Source organism: Sesamum indicum, linkage group LG11 (assembly GCF_000512975.1).
Source record: "Sesamum indicum cultivar Zhongzhi No. 13 linkage group LG11, S_indicum_v1.0, whole genome shotgun sequence".
In the NCBI taxonomy this organism is placed as follows: Eukaryota; Viridiplantae; Streptophyta; class Magnoliopsida; order Lamiales; family Pedaliaceae; genus Sesamum; species Sesamum indicum.
In genome coordinates, this window is record NC_026155.1 from 3,038,370 (window position 1) to 3,056,893 (window position 18,524).

At 34.6% G+C, this 18,524-nt stretch overlaps 1 protein-coding gene and 1 long non-coding RNA gene across 2 annotated transcripts; one reads left to right on the plus strand and one right to left on the minus strand.

Moving 5' to 3' along the window:
- LOC105173292 lies at positions 5,995-6,815 on the plus strand. The gene is made up of 3 exons (XR_848726.2): positions 5,995-6,267; positions 6,361-6,448; positions 6,526-6,815. It is a non-coding gene; the product is annotated as an uncharacterized LOC105173292 (long non-coding RNA).
- Positions 7,893-9,722, minus strand: LOC105173293 (cell number regulator 6-like). The gene is made up of 5 exons (XM_011094987.2): positions 9,537-9,722; positions 9,291-9,414; positions 9,030-9,144; positions 8,601-8,869; positions 7,893-8,340 (listed from the first exon to the last, which is right to left on the minus strand). The coding sequence occupies exons 2-5, from the start codon at positions 9,384-9,386 to the stop codon at positions 8,113-8,115; spliced, it is 708 nt and encodes a 235-aa protein (XP_011093289.1). The 5' UTR covers positions 9,387-9,414; positions 9,537-9,722; the 3' UTR covers positions 7,893-8,112.

An 18,524-nucleotide genomic window follows, 5' to 3' on the forward strand; every position in this document is an offset into this window, starting at 1 on the left:
GTCCAACCAATGTTTGTTGTTTTTTAGTAGAATATATATCCCAGCCCACCCACAACCATCAAAATTGCACTTTTACGATCTAATTTAATTGGGGTGAATTGGGGCAGTTTTTGTTGTCTTTAATATAAAGTTAATCACCTATATAATTAGGACAAAATGCATAAAACTTCCTGTATTTTAAAAAGTCTGCAAAAACAACCCTCTTGTTATGAGAATAGGCTAAAAGCCCCTCCTGTTTTGTTTTAGTCAGCAAAAAACCCCCATTCTGTTATAAACTAATGGGAGGTGGAGAAGACGCGCGTCTGCTGCGTTTGGTAGTGTTTTTCTGCGATTTAAGTTGATATTTAATGACTTTTTGGACCAAAATACCCCTCTATGGTCTATATAATATTCAAAGGGGTTTTTTGCTTGTTTTGTGTCTTCTTTTGCCATTTCTCACCCTAAAAAAAAAATAAGTGTTAAATTTTGCCATATTAAATTTAAGTTTAAATTCAAAGAATTTTATATTTGTTAATTGTTAAATCCAAAATTATTTTAATTAATTAAAATATATGTTTAATTACAGTAATTATCATTGCATTTTATTCTTAATTAGTTAAAATAATTAATTATTGTAATTATTTAAAATATTCTTAATTAACTAAAATATATTTTAATTAATATAATTAAAATTAATTAAAAAATTAAAAAAAAAAGAAGAAGAAGTCAGACGGCGAAGCATTTGCGGTGCTCAGCGATCGGAAAACTGAAATGCATGTATAGAGTTGACGAAAATCAGTGGGAGGGGGCTCATTCGATTCGCAAGAAGGAGACGAAGCGATTGGTGGTGGTCCACGACCGTGGGTCGCTCTGGTGACGGCGAATCGACGGCGAAAAGCTTCGGTGGTCGTGGTGGTAGCCCATCGTCTATGATTGATGAAATCCCAAATTGTTTGAGGGGAAATGTTCGCCTCATCAAGAGGATTCGAATGATATGTGTGGCGCCCGGTGACTCGCCGTGACGACGCCGGAATTTTAGAGAGAAGATGGCGGTGAAATATTGGGCGTACCTATGGATTTCAAGGGTGCCGTGGTGACGCGTCTGGAGGAATTTCACGACACGAACACTATGGCTGGACCGGTCGTACGACGGTGAATCGAACAGTGGTAGTTGTGACGGCAGACGCGCCGGCGTTCGGCCGGCCGGTGGCAGCGGCGAAGGGGTGGGGGTGGGGTTGTTAGTTTATATAATAATAATAATAATAATGATAATATATTTTTTTTAATTTTAAATTATTTTTTTAAAATCTAACGGTTGAGATTAATTGATTAGATCTAACGATCAGTATTTGATCAAAGAAGATCCAACGGTCATTAAAATAAGAAATAATATATATTAAGTAAGGGTATAATGGTCATTTTCTAAAAAATTAACGCCGTTAGTTGGATTTAACGGAGAGGGGGCGATTGAGCTGGGAGGTTTTAATTTGTCCATATAATTAACTAAATTTCAACATTAAACTATTCTAATTACATAAAATTTTAATCTCAAAATACATATTCCAAAGTTATAAATAAAAGTCTACATACCAAATAAATTAATAATGGTCATCCGATGGTCTTTCTCAAATTTTAAAAAACATTCTACAATATAAACTATATAAGTATCATTGATGATTAATTTTCGAGCTTCCGATATATATAACTTTGTGAATTCTAAACCTACAAAGGAAAAGATCAATATTACCCAAAATTCATATTTTAACTAATTATAAAAAAATATAATCATACCATTTTTGTGCAATTTCAATGATAAAATATTATTAATATATAGGAAAAATATTTTTTTAGTCCGTTAAGTATGCCCAATTTTAGTTTTAGTCGTATAAGTATACCCATTTTTTATTAACTCCAGTGACTTACAAAATTGATTAGTTTTAGTCATCCGGTCCATTGAATTTATAATTTGCACCAGAAAAGTGATATGGCATGACATCTAAATGCATTTTTGTTGATTTATAATTCTATGTGGCTAAAATTATGATGTGGAAGATAAGTTGGCCATCTTTTGTGCAAGTTTGGAGAGAAAAGAAAAGTCACATTTCTTCTCTTCAAAAGATGGCCAACTTATTGATAACTAAGAATTAATTAAATAATTGATTTTATTTGCATATTTACACACACACATATATATATATATATATTATAATTTAATACCAATAAAAAATCTTGCAATTGTTATTATTGTCTTGAATCATAATTTATGTATTATCAAAATCTTGGTATAAATTTATAAGAATCCTAGTATATTATTATCATTATGATTATTATTACTCCAATCATCATCATCATTATTGTTACAGTTGAACACGGTCCATATATACTTATAAACACTATAAAAAAAAAGCAAAATTTTGAACAATTTTTTTTGTAACGGTCATATGGCCGTACTCACGGCCTTTGTAACATATTTGTAACGGATTGAATGTGTTGACGTCATTAAGGGAGAAATGAAATTATTTTATAACAGTCAAAACCGTTACAACGGCCGTTACAAAATTGTGTGTGACGAAAACCGTTATAATTTGTAGGCTGCTAATAATTTACTATAGTCTTTGTAACAACTAATTATTTTTGTAACGGTTCTTTGGACAAATAATTAGCCATTACAATGGCAGTGGCAAAAATCGTTGCAAAATACACAAAAAGACTGTGTTACAAAAACTGTCATATTAGATGCGATTTTTTTTGTAATCGCCGTATAAAATAACGACTATATTTTATAACATCTAGTTTTCAATTGCTATCTTAGATGTTCCAAAGGGCGTTACAAAAGTTGCTATAAATAACTTATATATTTATATATATATATATATATATGTATATGTATTTATTTTATTTGTTGTAGAAATTCTTATACTAACCACTCACACTCCAACACTCTAATTTTCGTGTATATATATTTGATTAGCTTATAGATTATTACTCGAATTTTGAACTGTCAACTAGTGCTGATCATCACTTAAGTTGGTTGACCAGATAACAGAGATTAATTTAATACTTTATTATGTTTAATTAAATTAATTGTAGTTTACTTATTTCAGTTTTATGATTTTTTGTTAATCTTGTATCGTGTTAATTATATCTATTCTCCTAAATAACTTCGAGGACTAGGAGACTGACGAGGATAAATATGAGGCCACATAGTTTATATTTTTAATGAATATTTTTATTTTGCAATGTTGTAAAATAAAAAAATTATAAAAATATTTAAGTTTTTTTAAATTTATTGTTTGGAACTGCCAATTTAATTTAAAACCATTACAAAGGCTTTACAAAGTAAGGCGGTCAACTTTTGGTGCCAGGCAGGAAATAAAATTTTGTAACGGCCAAAATTCAAAGGGCAGTTACACATGCAGTTACAATTAAAATTTTTTAAATCAAAATAAAAAAAAATAGGTGGGAATATTAATTTTGATTAGCCCTTACAAATGCCGTTACAAAAATTATTGCTATGGTAAGTTATACCATCCGTTGTAAAAATAGTTACAAAAATGAGTCATCTCATAAATTCAGGTCAAAAAATGCGATATTTTTACATTCGAGCACCCTATTCATACCAAATTTAAATAAATTCAAATTCGTGTCCATTAAATCATATCAGACGGTATGATTTTAAATCACATGGTTTGATTTAGAAATACACCGTCTTAATGGATTACTATTATATTCAAGGAACGATAAGTCGAAATCCATTTAATAGTAATTGTGACAGCTAGATTAACCCATGCAGTTCACCATTGTAAGATGGCAATTATATCAATGTAACACCAACATTTATGAATATACAAATTTATTGCTCACTGCGTACATTTATCAATGTCACATATTTTTTTTATTTTTTTAATGTATTTCAATTATATTATTCCACTACAATGATACGTTTCCACAATATTAAATCGTCGAAAACGGCATTTCTTTAAAAATAATTTCAATTAAAATAATTAATTATTTGGAACACTCTTTGTACCGAAAATGAACAAAACGACGTCGTATCCATATTTGATAACGACTTTTGTAACTGCTTTTTAAATGGTTACCTTAGACTGCATATTTTGTAATGGCTTTTGAAACGGCCTTTCAAGTATTTTAACTCTCTTTGGCACGGCTTTTGGAACGGCTTTGGCCATTCCAAAAATTATATATATATAATACTTGGTTAATTTTTCTTCTTCCCCTCTTACTATTCGTCCCTTATTCTCTCTCTCTCTCTTCACTCACGCCGCCCTCCCCCAACATCGCCTGTATTGCTGCCACCGCCAGCCACCACCTGCCCCACCTCTCTCTCTCACTCTACCTCTCATTCTCTCTCTTTCTTCTTTTCCCCCTCCCCTACCACCGTCTCCACCTCCACCACCGTCCGAACCATCAGGTGAGTGCCGGCCATTTTTTTATTTTTTTCTTTAATTTTATTATAATTTTAGGTGTAATATTTATTCTTAAATGTGTGAAATTTTAGCAAAAATTTAAATAAATTTACATTTCAGTAATTTTAAGAAAAAAATCTACATTATTAAAAAAATTCAAATTTTAAAAATTTTAAAAAAAAATTGCCATTTTTTTAAATTCTATAATTTATGATGATGATGATGTTTGGAAATTTCAGAATTTTTTTTGGGAATTTCTGTAACTTCAAAAAAATTTCAGAAATTTTTCATAATTTCTGAAATTCTTTTTAATTTCTGTAATTTTAAAAGAAATTCAGAATAGTTCAATAATTTCTGGTACTATTTTTTAATTTCTGTAATTTTAAAAAAACTCAGAAATTTTCCATAATTTCTGATTTTTTTTATTTTCTGTAAATATCTGCATTTTTTTGTAAATTTTCGCAATTTTTTTGTAATTTTTTATGTGTTATTTTTTTAAACATGTATGTATTTTTATGAATTTAAAAAATATTAAAATATAGCATAACAATAGGTTTATAAAAAAACCTTAATAGAAATTTTGATTAAATTATTTGAAAATTAAGGACTACAATGCAATTTTTTAGAAAATTATGCACCTAAATAAAATTTTAAGGAAATTAGAGGGTCTTAATTTAATTTCAAAAAAATAGAAATTTTATGAATTATTAGAAACTTAAGGACTAAAATACAATTTTTAGAGAAATTTATGCACCTAAATGAAATTTTTCGGAAATTAAAGGACCTTAATGTAATTTTAGGAAAATAAAAATTTAAGAAAATTTAATGAAATTATTAGAAAATTAAGGACTACAATGCTATTTTAGAGAAATTATGCACCTAAATGAATTTTTTAGTAAATTATGCAATTATTAGGCAAATTACAAAAAAATATAATTTATTCAATAATAAAATACAATTATGTGTTTTTAATATTAATAATTTTATAAATTGTAGATAATGATGATCTGTGCTACGCCACCACGGGCCTTGGTAGTGGTCGGTGCCTTAGTCGCATCCCCTGTCGTGGCCTCTCAGCCCTCCCTGGGGATGAGCTAGCAGATGCACCTCCAAAGGGAGTGTCCCATCCTCAGAGGGAGTGTCCCAGCCCCCGCCCATTCCTGCAGGCTCCACCGTAGTGGGGTTAGATGCGGCGGGTGCCAGTAATTCACAATCCCCGGCTCAGTTGTGGGATGCACCACCACCGCTAGCGCCGCTACTTCCCCTAGTGGCCCAAAGGCGTTACATCAGCCTCCGGGATGTGAGGTACATAGAAGAATTTATTTAATTATTTTATATTTTTGAATTGATTTTAACATTTCATTGTTATTTTCAGGTCCGATCACAATTTTCACACAGCCATCAATGCTGTGCTCAAAAGGCATTACCCGCATCACTGGGCCACCATCTCGCAGATTTCACAGGAGCACTAGTTATTCTGGTTCTAGAAGTTGAAGGTAAATATAATATTATCTAATGTTAATTGAAATTTATATTTTTTTTATCAAATAATTATAATTTTTTTATTTGTCATTTTTTAGATGTCGTACTGGTAGGACTGCGACGACGAGAGCATGTTCAAACTCCTCAAGTCGCAGGTGGGGAAGTACTTGCAGAAGCGATTTGCTGACACTTGGAACCATTTGGTCCGACCGTTGTGGTTGGCCGAGGAGATCTGGCACCAACTCCTGGAGTTTTGGTCGAGCCCATAATTCTAGGCACAGTCAGCCAAAAATAAGGTCAATCGGGGAGCAAACTTAGAAGCAGCTACGACCGTCTACTGCGAGGGTCGTCATCCGTTGGGTTGCACAAGCGAAAGATGGTAAGTATTTCAACTCATATTAGTAATTTTATTTAATCTTTTATATTTCTAATCATTTTTTAAATTAATTATTGAACAAAAAACACGACTCAGACGCCCCGTCACTCAAATAGAGGTGTTCGAAAAGGTCTACAAAAAGAAGGACGGTCAGCGGAGCAGCCTGAGTGCGGAGGAGGTCACGGTAAGTAATTAAATTTTTTTACATAATTTATTCTTTTAATTGTAATTTTTTTATCTAATTATTTAACATGTTTGCAGGACATATTTTTTAGGATGATGGAGGAATGTTAGAGACAGCACAACAGCAATTAAGAGCCTCTATTGTCGTCTAAAGGCTCCATGGCCCCGGACGAGTAGTAGGTCCAGATATCAGCAGCGGGCGACCGGAAGAAGGGCCGAGTATTCGGTCTCGATTTCGAGGCCCACCACTCGGTTGCTGAACTATTGCAGGCTAGCCATTTGACTAGTCCATTGCCCTCGCCACCACAGTCGCAATGCCCCGACATAGATGATCGAGTGTTGGCCCTCGAGCGCTACATCAGAAGCATTGGTCCCAACTGGCTCGATCTTCTAGTGGAACACGTGGTCGTTGGGGATAATAATTTATATTAGCATTTTCTTTTCTGTATTTTGTAATAATATTTTTATTTTTATAATTAAATTATTTTTTTTTGTTATATTATGTATTTTTTTATATAAATTCATTTAATTAATTTTATAAAAATATATATTAAATAAAATAAATATTAAAATATATTAAATAAAGTAAATATTAAATAAATAATATTCGTAACGGCTTTTGTAATCCACCAAGAACACATAAAATTGTTAGGCTAACAAAGATTGTGCTAAAATCAGTTATCAATTTTCCAAAAAGTCGTTTCAAAAATCGTTACAAAAATAGTGAAAAAGGCTGTTACAAAAGCAGTGGCAAAAACAGATACAATGTAATTCAACACCGTTACAAAGTGTATTACAAAAATCATTCTAAATATTATGCACAACCATACCTAAATGTGTTACAGAGGCCGTCACAATAACAATATCAAATTCAATAGAGTCGTCACAAAAGCAATTTCAAATTTATTTTTTTCAATGTCACCATGTTTGTAACTTCCACTAGAGGCCGTTCCAATGGCCGTCACAAATTGTAACGGCTTTCTGTGAAGCCGTTATAAATTTTTTGTAACGCCTCGTTTAGCCACGGTAGGCCTTTCCGTTACAGCAGCGGTTACAAAAAAATAAAAAAGTTCTTACAAAAGCCGTTCCAATAAAATAATTTTTTCATAGTGAAAAACCAAATCCGATTACTAAATTGCAGTTTTTGTTTACTAGTCCAAGTTTAATCCAACCCGCTCTTAACCCGCTAATTATGGTACGCTTTGGGTTGGGTTAGTCGGTTGGGGCAGCCCGATGATTTTGTTGGACACCCTTGTATAACGATGCTGATAATATTTAGGAGCATATGCGTAATTTTTTTTAAAAAAACAAATAATAGTGATTTGTGAAATGATGTTGACGTATCTAATGAGTGTATATATAATTATCCAAAAAATAGAAATGATTTGTGTAGACAAATCATATATCATATATATATATATATAAATGTAATTATCCCAGAAATATATTAGTAGTGCGTAAGATCTAATTACTTTATATTCATTTCTTGTTTACAAAGGTAAAGGACACTAACTAGGTTGTCTCCAATTGAACACTAAAATATATTTTGAGCATAATGAAGTACTACTTGTAGAGTTTGATCACCAACTCTAACAATTTCGATTTACTAATTAAGGTAAAGATGAACGATTAATGAAGTTTTATTATAACAAGATTGCAAGAATTTCACACAGGCTGCAGCTGTAAGTTGTTGGGGGCGTCGCCTTGGTCGGAAGATGATACATTCTCGCGTTTCTCGGCAGCAGCATTCATCTGCTGAGTCTCTGGGGGGCTTACGACCGTGTCCTCCGACGTGCTGAAATCCGACAGGTGATGCTGCATCTCTCTGTGTTCTTGGCATATGGCGCACCAGTGGAGGCAGCAGTGCACCAGGCATGGATCGCAAGGCGAATCCTGCAAATTTTTTACATTGAAATTTCAACTAGACAAAGATTTCACGGTTTTAGTTAGAGTTTTCAAAGAATATTGGATTTTCTGTTACAAATACTATCGCGGCTTCTGTTCTTTTTAATATACACATTAGAGCCGTGCAGACCTGATTTTTGTACACGTGGCGTGTATATACTGAATGGAACAGAAGATGCAACAGAAAATCCAATCTGCAATCACTACACTCATCTCTACAAAAGATAGGGAGAATCGAACGCGATCACCTTCAAATGGTATCTTCTCTGCAACAACTGCCGGCCCATGCCGGTGTAGATAGCACACACCCACCAAGCAAACAGCAACCCCTCGGTGAGAAGACACACCGTGTCGGGGTCAATCATGCCCTGAAATGCTGCTGTTGCTGCAGCAGCTGCAATGCCACCTTCGATGCATACCGCATGACCTATGCATGCTCTTTCTGAAGAGATGTCATCGTTCAAGGCCGCAACGTTGCGTCCGAATTGTACACAAGGGCAAAAGAACCCGGTTAGGCCTGGAACAAGGAACATTGATTAACTATGATTTTTAAACTGTGGTCGTTTATACGATATCGGGAATAAAGATACATTACCGTGCTTATTACTACAACATCAATTTCTACGATATCGAGAGAAATTAATTGGTCTCAAGTGATGTTAAAGCAGGTAGCTTACAACTATCGGCATCCTCGCAAAAACCAAAAATCCCAGTAGCCCAATCTTCGTCTGCAGGCGGAATGTAGCTTGGCGGTAAAACTTGTCCACATTGCTCACATATTCGAGCATGCAACTGTTAAGACAAGAACGTATTGTCGGAAATTGCATTAACACTGGTACGTACGGTACGAGAATAGCCAAACACTGTAATTATATATATAAATATATATATATATATATTATTAAAATTACGGGACTAAAATTGAAATTCGTATTTACCTTATCGACATCAATTGCTTCATTGAGCTCACCAGGAGTGATGTTCTGCCCGGAATGATGATCCTCATTTAGCTTCACGTATGTCCCCTCCGCCATCTCTAATTATTATTTTTATTTTACGTACCTTCAATATATATATATATATATATACACATTTATATATCATTATTAAATCAGAAAAAATAAATAAATATTTCTCGATCAAAATAAAAGAATTGAATGAGGGTTGAGAGAGGAAGAAAAAACCTTAAAAATGGGGGAAATAGCTGCACTGCAGTAGCAAGCATGGAAAAGAGATCGTCAGAGGATTGTGAAATTGTACACACAGAGGGGCTCTTATTTTTATTTTTTATTTTTTTGTTTTTTTGGTTTTTCGAGATTGGAATGTTGAAAAGGATAAAAAGAGGTAGAATGATAATAGCAGTTAAGGTAGTTTGGGTGTCTGTATATAAGTGAGATATTAATAGCAAATTTTGGGTGGAGTTCTTTGCCACCAATCATCCTCTCGAAGTTTAAGACATATCAGCCATCTGTATACCTTAAGTAGGAGTTATATAGATTGTTTATAAGTAGAATTAATTACATTTAAACCTTTTTCTTAAAATATAAAGTTATATTTTTTTTGTGAAAAATTTCAACCGACTGCTTTATAATATTGTAAACGAGCAGATTACCTTCTATAAAAAAGAAAAATAACAATTTATTTATCTATATTTTTTAAATTCTGCAATTTGTCCCCTGTATTTCTTAAAATGAAACAATTTATCTTTTTAGATAGGGAGGTAAATTACTTTATTTTAAAAGCACAGGGGGTAAATTGCTATATTTTTTTCATAGGGGGCACTACACAAAAATCATTTTATTGGAACGACTTTTTTTTTAAAAAATTTGTAACGCTTTTTTTTTTTTTTCTGTAACGACTAGGCCTACTGTGGCTAAACGAGGCGTTACAAAGCATTTGTAACTGCTTGTCAAAAATTTGTAATGGCTGATGTAACGGTCTACCGTAGCCATTACAAAACTAGTGACATGAAAAAAAATTAAGTTGGAACGGCTCTTGTAGCTGCTAGGTTGGATTTGCTATAAATGTTACTATAACAACCTTTGTAACACATTTGGGTATAGTCTTGCCAGATATTTGGAACGATTTTTGTAATGCTCTTTGTAATTATTTTGTATTATATTTGTATATATTTTTGGCACTGCATTTGTAACTACTTTTTACATTCATTTGTAATGATTTTTGAAACTGCCTGGTATTTAATTTGTAACTGTTTTTGGCACATTATTTGTAACGGCCTGATGATTTTACATTTTATTGGTGCAGTTACAAAATTTATTATTTTTTTAATATATTTTATATTTATTTTATTTAAATTTGTTTAATATATTTTAAAATCTACTTTATTTAATATTTTTTTTTGTAAAAGTAAGTAAATAAATTTATATAAAACACATATAATATAAATAAATAATTTAATTATAAAAATTAAAATATTATTATAAAATTATACTTTTACAAAATACCAAAAAAACATCCTAATCTAAATTATTATTCCCAGTAGCTGCGTGTTCGTTGTCGTTGTCGTCGTCGTCGTCGGGTGCCGGGATCAGTTGAAGGCTTAGGCGCTAAATAATCGGGCCAGTTGTGATCGACGCTTCTGATGTAGCGCTCGAGTGCCAACACCCGATCATCTATGTCTTGGGATGGTCCAGCGATCCAATGGTAGGCCTCGGAGCTAAAACCAAATACTCGGCCCCGGCCACGACCTCGACTGGGTGGCGAAGCACCGATCGTCATTATCTACAATATAAAAAATCATTAACATTCAAATATATAATTGTATTTTATTATTGAATAAATTATATTTTTTGTAATTTGCCTAATTACATTAAGGTCCTCTAATTTTCTAAAAATTTTATTTAGGTGCATACTTTTTCTAAAAATGCATTGGCGTTCTTAATTTTTTAATAATTTCATAATTTTTTTTTATTTTCCTAAAATTAGACTAAAGTCCTGCATTTTTTTAAAAATTTCATTTAGGTTCATAATCTCCCTAAAAACTGCATTGTAGTCCTTTAAATTTTGTGATAATTTCATGAAATTCCTATTTTCCTAATATTATATTAAAGTTCTCTAATTTCCTAAAAAAATTTATTTAGGTCTATATTTTCCCTAAAAATTACATTGTAGTCCTTTAATTTTTTAGTAATTTTATGAAATTCCTATTTTCCTAATATTACATTAAAATCCTCTAATTTCCTAAAAATTTCATTTAGGAGCATAATTTCCCTAAAAATTGCACTGTAGTCCTTAATTTTCTAATAATTTTATTAAAATTTCTATTTTTCTAGATTACATTAAGGTCCTCAAATTTACAGAAAATACATATATATTTGCTAAAATTACATATAAAGTTGAGAAAATTACAGAAAATTATACACAATTGCATAAATTTACAGAAATCACAGAAATTGAAAACATTAGAAATTATTATAAATTTTTGAATTTTTTTTAATATTACAGAAATTAAAAGAATTTCAGAAATTATTCAAAATTTCTGAAAAATTTTAAAATTACATAAATTAAAAAAAATAAGAAATTATTGAAAAATTTCTGAATTTTTTTTTAAATTACAGAAATTCCCAAAAAAAATAAAAAATTATGAAATTAGGCAAAACTTTTAGAAATTTACAGAAATTAAAAAAAAAATTAAATTACAGAAATAAAAAATTACACACTAATTCTACAAGTATTACAAAATTTACATGAAAATTATACAAATTTTAAAATAAATCAAAGAAAAAATACAAAAGAAAATGGGGACTTACCTAGTGGTGGGGGCGGGGAAGGAGGGCAAAGAAGATAAAAGGGCAGAAAGAGAGAAAGAGAGAGAGAGAGCAAGAGAGAGAGAGGGGTTAGGCAGGCGGGAAACGAAAGGGAGAGAGAAGAGTAAGGGAAGAGAAAAAAATTTGCAAGACATGTATATATATATTTTTGGAGCGGCCATAGCCGTTTCAAAAATCATTCAAAAGAGTGTTACAAAATTCAAAATGTTGTTATAAAAGCCGTTACGAATTGTGTAGTGTAAGATATTCATTTCAAAAGCTGTTATAAAAAATCGTTGCAATATAATGATACAATGTCATTTTAGTGATACTCGTTACAAAAGTCGTTACAAAAATCATTACAATTAATTAATTAATTTTATTGAAAATTATTTTAAAAAAAGATGCCATTTTCGACGATTGATGTTGTAGAAACGTATAATTGTACTGTAACAATATAATTGAAATAAATTAAAAAAAATTATTTGATATTGATACATGCACGTAGTATGAAATAAATTTGTATACTCATAATTATTAGTATTACATTGATGTAACTATCATCTTACAGTGTTGAACTGTATGGGTTAATCGAATAGTCAAAATTAAGATCCAACTGTCAGATATGATCACACTTGTAAAATAATCCATTTGGCCTTAGTTGTAACCTTATTAGGTATATAGATTTCGACGTATCATTCTTGGAATGTAAATTTGGTATGAATCGGGTGGCCGGATGTAAAGATATCATATTTTTCAATCTGAATTTTTGAAATGGCTCATTTTTTGTAATGGCTTTTGTAATGGCCATGTAATTTACACTTGTAACAGCATTTAGAACAACATTTGTTACGGCCAATCGAATTTAGAATTCCCACTATTTTTTTAATTTATCCGACATTTTCCCGCCTTTATTTGGAACGACCATTGTAATGATTTTCTAATTAGAACGACCGTTCCAAAAATTAAGTTATTTTGTAACGACTTATATAACGGTCGTGTAATTTACACTTGTAACGACCTTTGAAACAACATTTATAACGGCCATATCGAATTTAGAATTCCTGCTTTTTTTTAATTTATCCACCATTTTTTCACCTTCATTTGGAACGATCATTATAGTGGTTTTCTTATTAGAACGACCATTCCAAAAGTTAAGTTATTTTGTAACGGCAATTGAAACTCTTCATGTTCCGTTATTTTGTAATGGCTGTTGTAATGTCCTCTAATAAAAAAAAGTTGTTTTAATTGTTACGGTTTTTATAATTCCATCTTTTTGTACATTTTCTGCTGTTTTTCACACTGCCATTGTAATGGCTCCTAAAATTCGTTACCAAAAAATCGAGCCATTACAAAAATCATAGAAATTTAGTAACAACCAATAAATTATAACGGTTTTCCGCACACCACAAATTTGTAACGCCCAGATAAAAATATTTTTATCACCCCTGAATGACGTCAGCACGTCCAATCCGTTACAATGGTCGTTACAAAACACACGTGTTTTTATAGTGGAGGTAATTTGCTCATTTGCAATATTACAGGGGGTAAATTGTAGTAAATCCTACTTTTTTCAAAAAAACAAATAGTAAATTAAAATTATATTTAAACGGAAGGGAGTTAGGTATAAACGAGAATTTTTTGAAAGGGGTGCAAGTATAATTTTAAAATTTTGTTTGCGAAAAATATAATTTAACATTTTAAAGAGAATCTTAAGTGTAATTAACTCTAGTAAGTATGCATTATATGATAATATAAGGTTTATTAACAAATTACTTTTTTACCCTTACAGTATATTAAAAAAAGATAATAAAGCATTTTTTTCTGCTTTCCCCTTACCTCACCTTCTGACTTAACCTCCACATTCTTCAGACGTAAATTTAGAGTATCACTATAATCCAGAAGCAACTTTGCATAGTTCAGAACATATTGAGCAAGTGGATGAGCCTCACCATTCTGTATTAATTATTCTTCTTAAATTGTATTTTCAAACTCCACATAGTTTTAGTAACGGCCTCGCCAACCCAACCAACACACCCTTGGCCTCACTACACACCTTATCACTTGCATCTTCATCCATGAATAGTTCCTGTAGACCCAACCAAAATTGGCTCACATAAATGTTTATCACTAGATAGACAATGGGGAGGGAAGAAGAAGGAAAGGGGGCATTGGGGAGGAAGAAAATGGGGGGGGGGGGGATTGTAGGGGAAGACCAAGGAAGGGGGCGCCGAGGGGGGAAGAGGAATGAGGAGAGGGGTCAGGGCAGGGGCGGGAAAGAAGGTGAAGAGATGCACGAAGAGGAAAATATAAGCGTCTTGTCCCGGCAAGCCTGCCGAGCCAAAGAATTAAACCTCGAACCTATTGTTGATGACAAGATTGCATATGCTTTTAATAATTCATCTCGAAAGACCCTTTCGTATATTGCCCCGACTATACAGAATGGTGAAATCATTGTACATCCGACATTGGAATCTATTCAAACTGGATCTCGTCGATGGAGATCTACTGCAGTAGGGTACTTCCTAGGGAAACGACCCTATCTTCATCATCTGAAGGAGTATGCCAAATCAGTCTGGCCTGCATTACGGGAGGTTACTGCGACAACAAATGTGTTCTTCTTCTTTCAATTCAAAATGATTATTGACATTGAGGAGGTTATTCAGGGAGGGTCGTGGTTGTTTCAGGGACAACCTATAGTTCTTTAGAAATGGGAACCTGGAATGGTGATGAGGAAGTCCCTGTATGGATTAGATTACGTCATCTCCCAGTAGAATTATGGACGGAAGAGGGGCTCAGTACGGTAGCTAGTGGTGTGGGAAAACCTTTGTACCCGAACGCTATTACGAGAGCATGCACGAGACTGGATTTCGCTCGTGTATGCGTGATGCTTGATATAAGTTCCAAATTGTCGAGGCACATTATTATCATGACTCCGGATGAGGATGGAGGGGAAGCCCCCTGCAAAGTGGACGTAGAGTACGGGTGGCTACCACCCAAGTGTACCAGCTGTATGACGCTGGATTATAGTGCCAAGGACTGTATGGTGAATAAAGTCACTAAAACAGGGAAGCATCCAATTTCTGTTTATGTGCCGAAAGGGATGTCCCTCGACCGTCCAATTAGGTGATGGATAAGAGCCAATCAACGAGTACAATTGTGCAAATCGAGAATCGTGAAAAACCAGCAACAGTGAGGGGTCTGATCGCGAGGAAAAGGGTAAGGCCATTATGACTTATAATGCTTTTGATGTCTTACAATTGTTTGATAATGCAGATGAATTTTCTGGGGGTCCTAAAGCATGCAGCCCCATAGCTATTATACCATGTTGAATGTGGGCATATGGAATGTACGTGGCCTGAACAAAAGAGACCACCAACTAGCTGTCAAGGATCTAGTTGCAGAGTTCAGGTTATATTTAATTGGTCTTCTTGAAACGCGTGTTCATTTAAATAATGCTTTCCGTATATAATCATTCTTGTTGCCTCAGTGGAAGTGGTTTGTTGATTATGTAACGGTTGGTAATCGTATTTGGCTAGCATGAGATGATAATTATTTGGATGTTGATGTGCTTGCGTTGGGTCCTCAATTTATCCATGCACGAGTCAATTTTAGAACTGCGCATGAGCCTCTGATTATTACTGTCATTTATGGTGCTAATGAGGTGGCTGAGAGGAGGGAACTATGGGAGTCCTTGGAATCTTTTACCCCCTTGTGGCTAACATTCCATGGATGGTTGGTGGGGATTTCAATGCGGTAAGGGACCTCAGTGAAGTTTGTGGTATGTCGGGGGATATTAGGATGGCTATGGATGAATACAACTCATGTATTCAGAATGCTGGTTTATTACCATTACCTATGCAGGGTGAATGGTTCACGTGGCACATTGTAGTGCAAGTCCACGCAATCTATGGAAGAAGTTGGATCGGATTCTCACTAATGATACTTGGACGAGGAGATACCGAACTCTATTCTACACGTGTCTTGCCCCTCGGACTTCGGATCACTCGCCTATGGTGATCTCGGGGGATACTCAAAGACACTTCGGAGGTATGTTTAGATTTGATAACTACCTTACACTCTCACCGGTTTTATTCCTAGTGTGCAGAATATTTGGTAGCACAAGGTAGTTGGAATTCCCATGTATGCGATCACCCAAAAATTGAAAGCCTTGAAACCTATATTTCGAGAACAAAGAAAGAATAAGGGAGATCTTTCGCATAACGTCCAATTAGCGAAAGGGTTCCTTGATATGACACAACAATTGGTTAGCTTGAGTAGACAAGATGAGGTCCTCTTATTTTTGGAGCACTGTTGTAGGTTGGTTTACTCCAAGGCAGCCAAATTGGAGCAGATTATGCTACAACAAAGGGCTAAGATGCGATGGATGAAGGGAGGTGATCAGTGCACATGAATCTTCTTTCAGAAGATAGCACAAAGACGAGCTGCGAGAAAGATCCTTCAGATTAATGATCCTCATGGTACTACCCTCACCGAGCCGGATGCAGTGGCACATGAATTCGTCACGTACTTTCAGTCTTTGTTGGGAGGTAATCGGCGACAGGATGTTATTGACCTCCGGCACTTGCCCATGGAGGAGGCCTTGCATCTTACTAGGCCATTCACTCCAGAGGATGTGAAGATTGCTATCTTTGATATTGCGGATGATAAGGCCCTAGGGCCAGATGGGTTTTCGTCGGCTTTCTTCAAGGTTGCATGGCCTGTGGTGGGAACTGAAGTCACTAGGGCCGTACTGAATTTCTTTGCTACTGGGAGACTCCTGAAGCAAATCAATAGCACAATCTTGGCGCTTATTCCAAAGCTACACACCCCTTCTACTGTTGCTGACTTTCGCGCTATCTCCTGTTGCAATGTTCTTTATAAAGTTATTGCTAAACTCATTGTCCAACGATTGAGTATGGTGCTGGAAAAGCTTGTTGGCCCCTGCCAGGCGGCCTTCATACCTGGCAGAAGTATTGGAGATAATATCATGATGGCACAAGAATTATTCACTGGCTATAACCAGAGGCGATTACCTCCACGATGTGCTTTAAAAGTGGATATTCGAAAGGCTTATGATATAGTGGAGTGGGACTTTCTGCTTGCCACTCTTAAACTCTATGGGTTTCCAGAGACATTTATACGATGGATTGAGGAATGTATCACCACTGCATCCTTTTCAGTGGGTTTCAACGGGAAACCTCATGGGTTTTTTCCAGGTGCCAGAGGCCTACGTCAGGGTGACCCCCTCTCACCATATCTATTCGTCCTAGTTATGAAAGTGATGCACTTGGTCTTCTTACAAATTATTGAGCAGGATGGACGATTCACCTATCATTGGAAATGTGACATCTCCGATATCTTTCAGTTGGGCTTCGCTGATGATGTTATTTTGTTTTGTCGTGCTGATATTGACTCTATACATGTCTTCATGAAAGGGCTGAACCAGTTTGGAGATTGGTCGGGACTTCGGTTGAATTCTCAAAAAAGCCACCTCATTCTTTCCTGGGCTACGCAAGGCTTAAAAGAGGAGATGTTGGCGATACTTGGCTTTCAGGAGGGACATCTTCCGATGAGGTATTTAGGACTTCCCCTAATATCATCTAGACTAACTATATCTGATTGTCTTCCATTGTTGCATAAGATTGATGCACATATTGCTGGTTGGGAGGGACTGTCTATTTCATATGCGGGAAGGGTACAAATTATCAAATCTGTCCTCACATCCCTTAGTGTTTATTGGGCTTCGGCTTTTATCCTACCTAAGAAAGTCATTCATGATATTGAGAAACGGCTGAGGAAGTTCCTATGGAAAGGCATAGGAGATGTTGGCTATGCTAAAGTTGCCTGGAATGAGGTATGCAAACCTTTGAGCGAGGGATGACAAGGATTGAAGGATATTGGCACACTGAATAAGGCACTCATGTGCAAAAAATTGTGTAATGTCATTCACTATGACATAACTTCGATTTGGGTGAATTGGCTCTACCATGGACGATTACGTGATCCCTCTATTTGGACGATTTCTGAACATAGAGGCTCATGGGGATAGAGGAAGCTCATAAGGCTCCGGACTTGGCTGCAATCAGAGGTTGAATATCGCATTGGAGATGGGCAAGACTTCTATTTGTGGAGAGATCCATGGCTCCCATTTGGCCTTCTTATGAAGAGATTCCCATGAGGATCGAGTACTACGGGCTTGCAGGAACATATCCTGTTACATGTTGTCATACGCGAGGGACAGTGGCACTGGCCACTTATCACAGACATGGAATGTTTGGAGATTGTGCATACATTACCAATGATCCATGAGGGAATGATAGTATTTGTTGGAGATTTACGGGGGGGGGGGGTTCCCACGACCCAAGCCCTTTATAGTCTGCTTGATCCGCCGGGTCTGAAAAT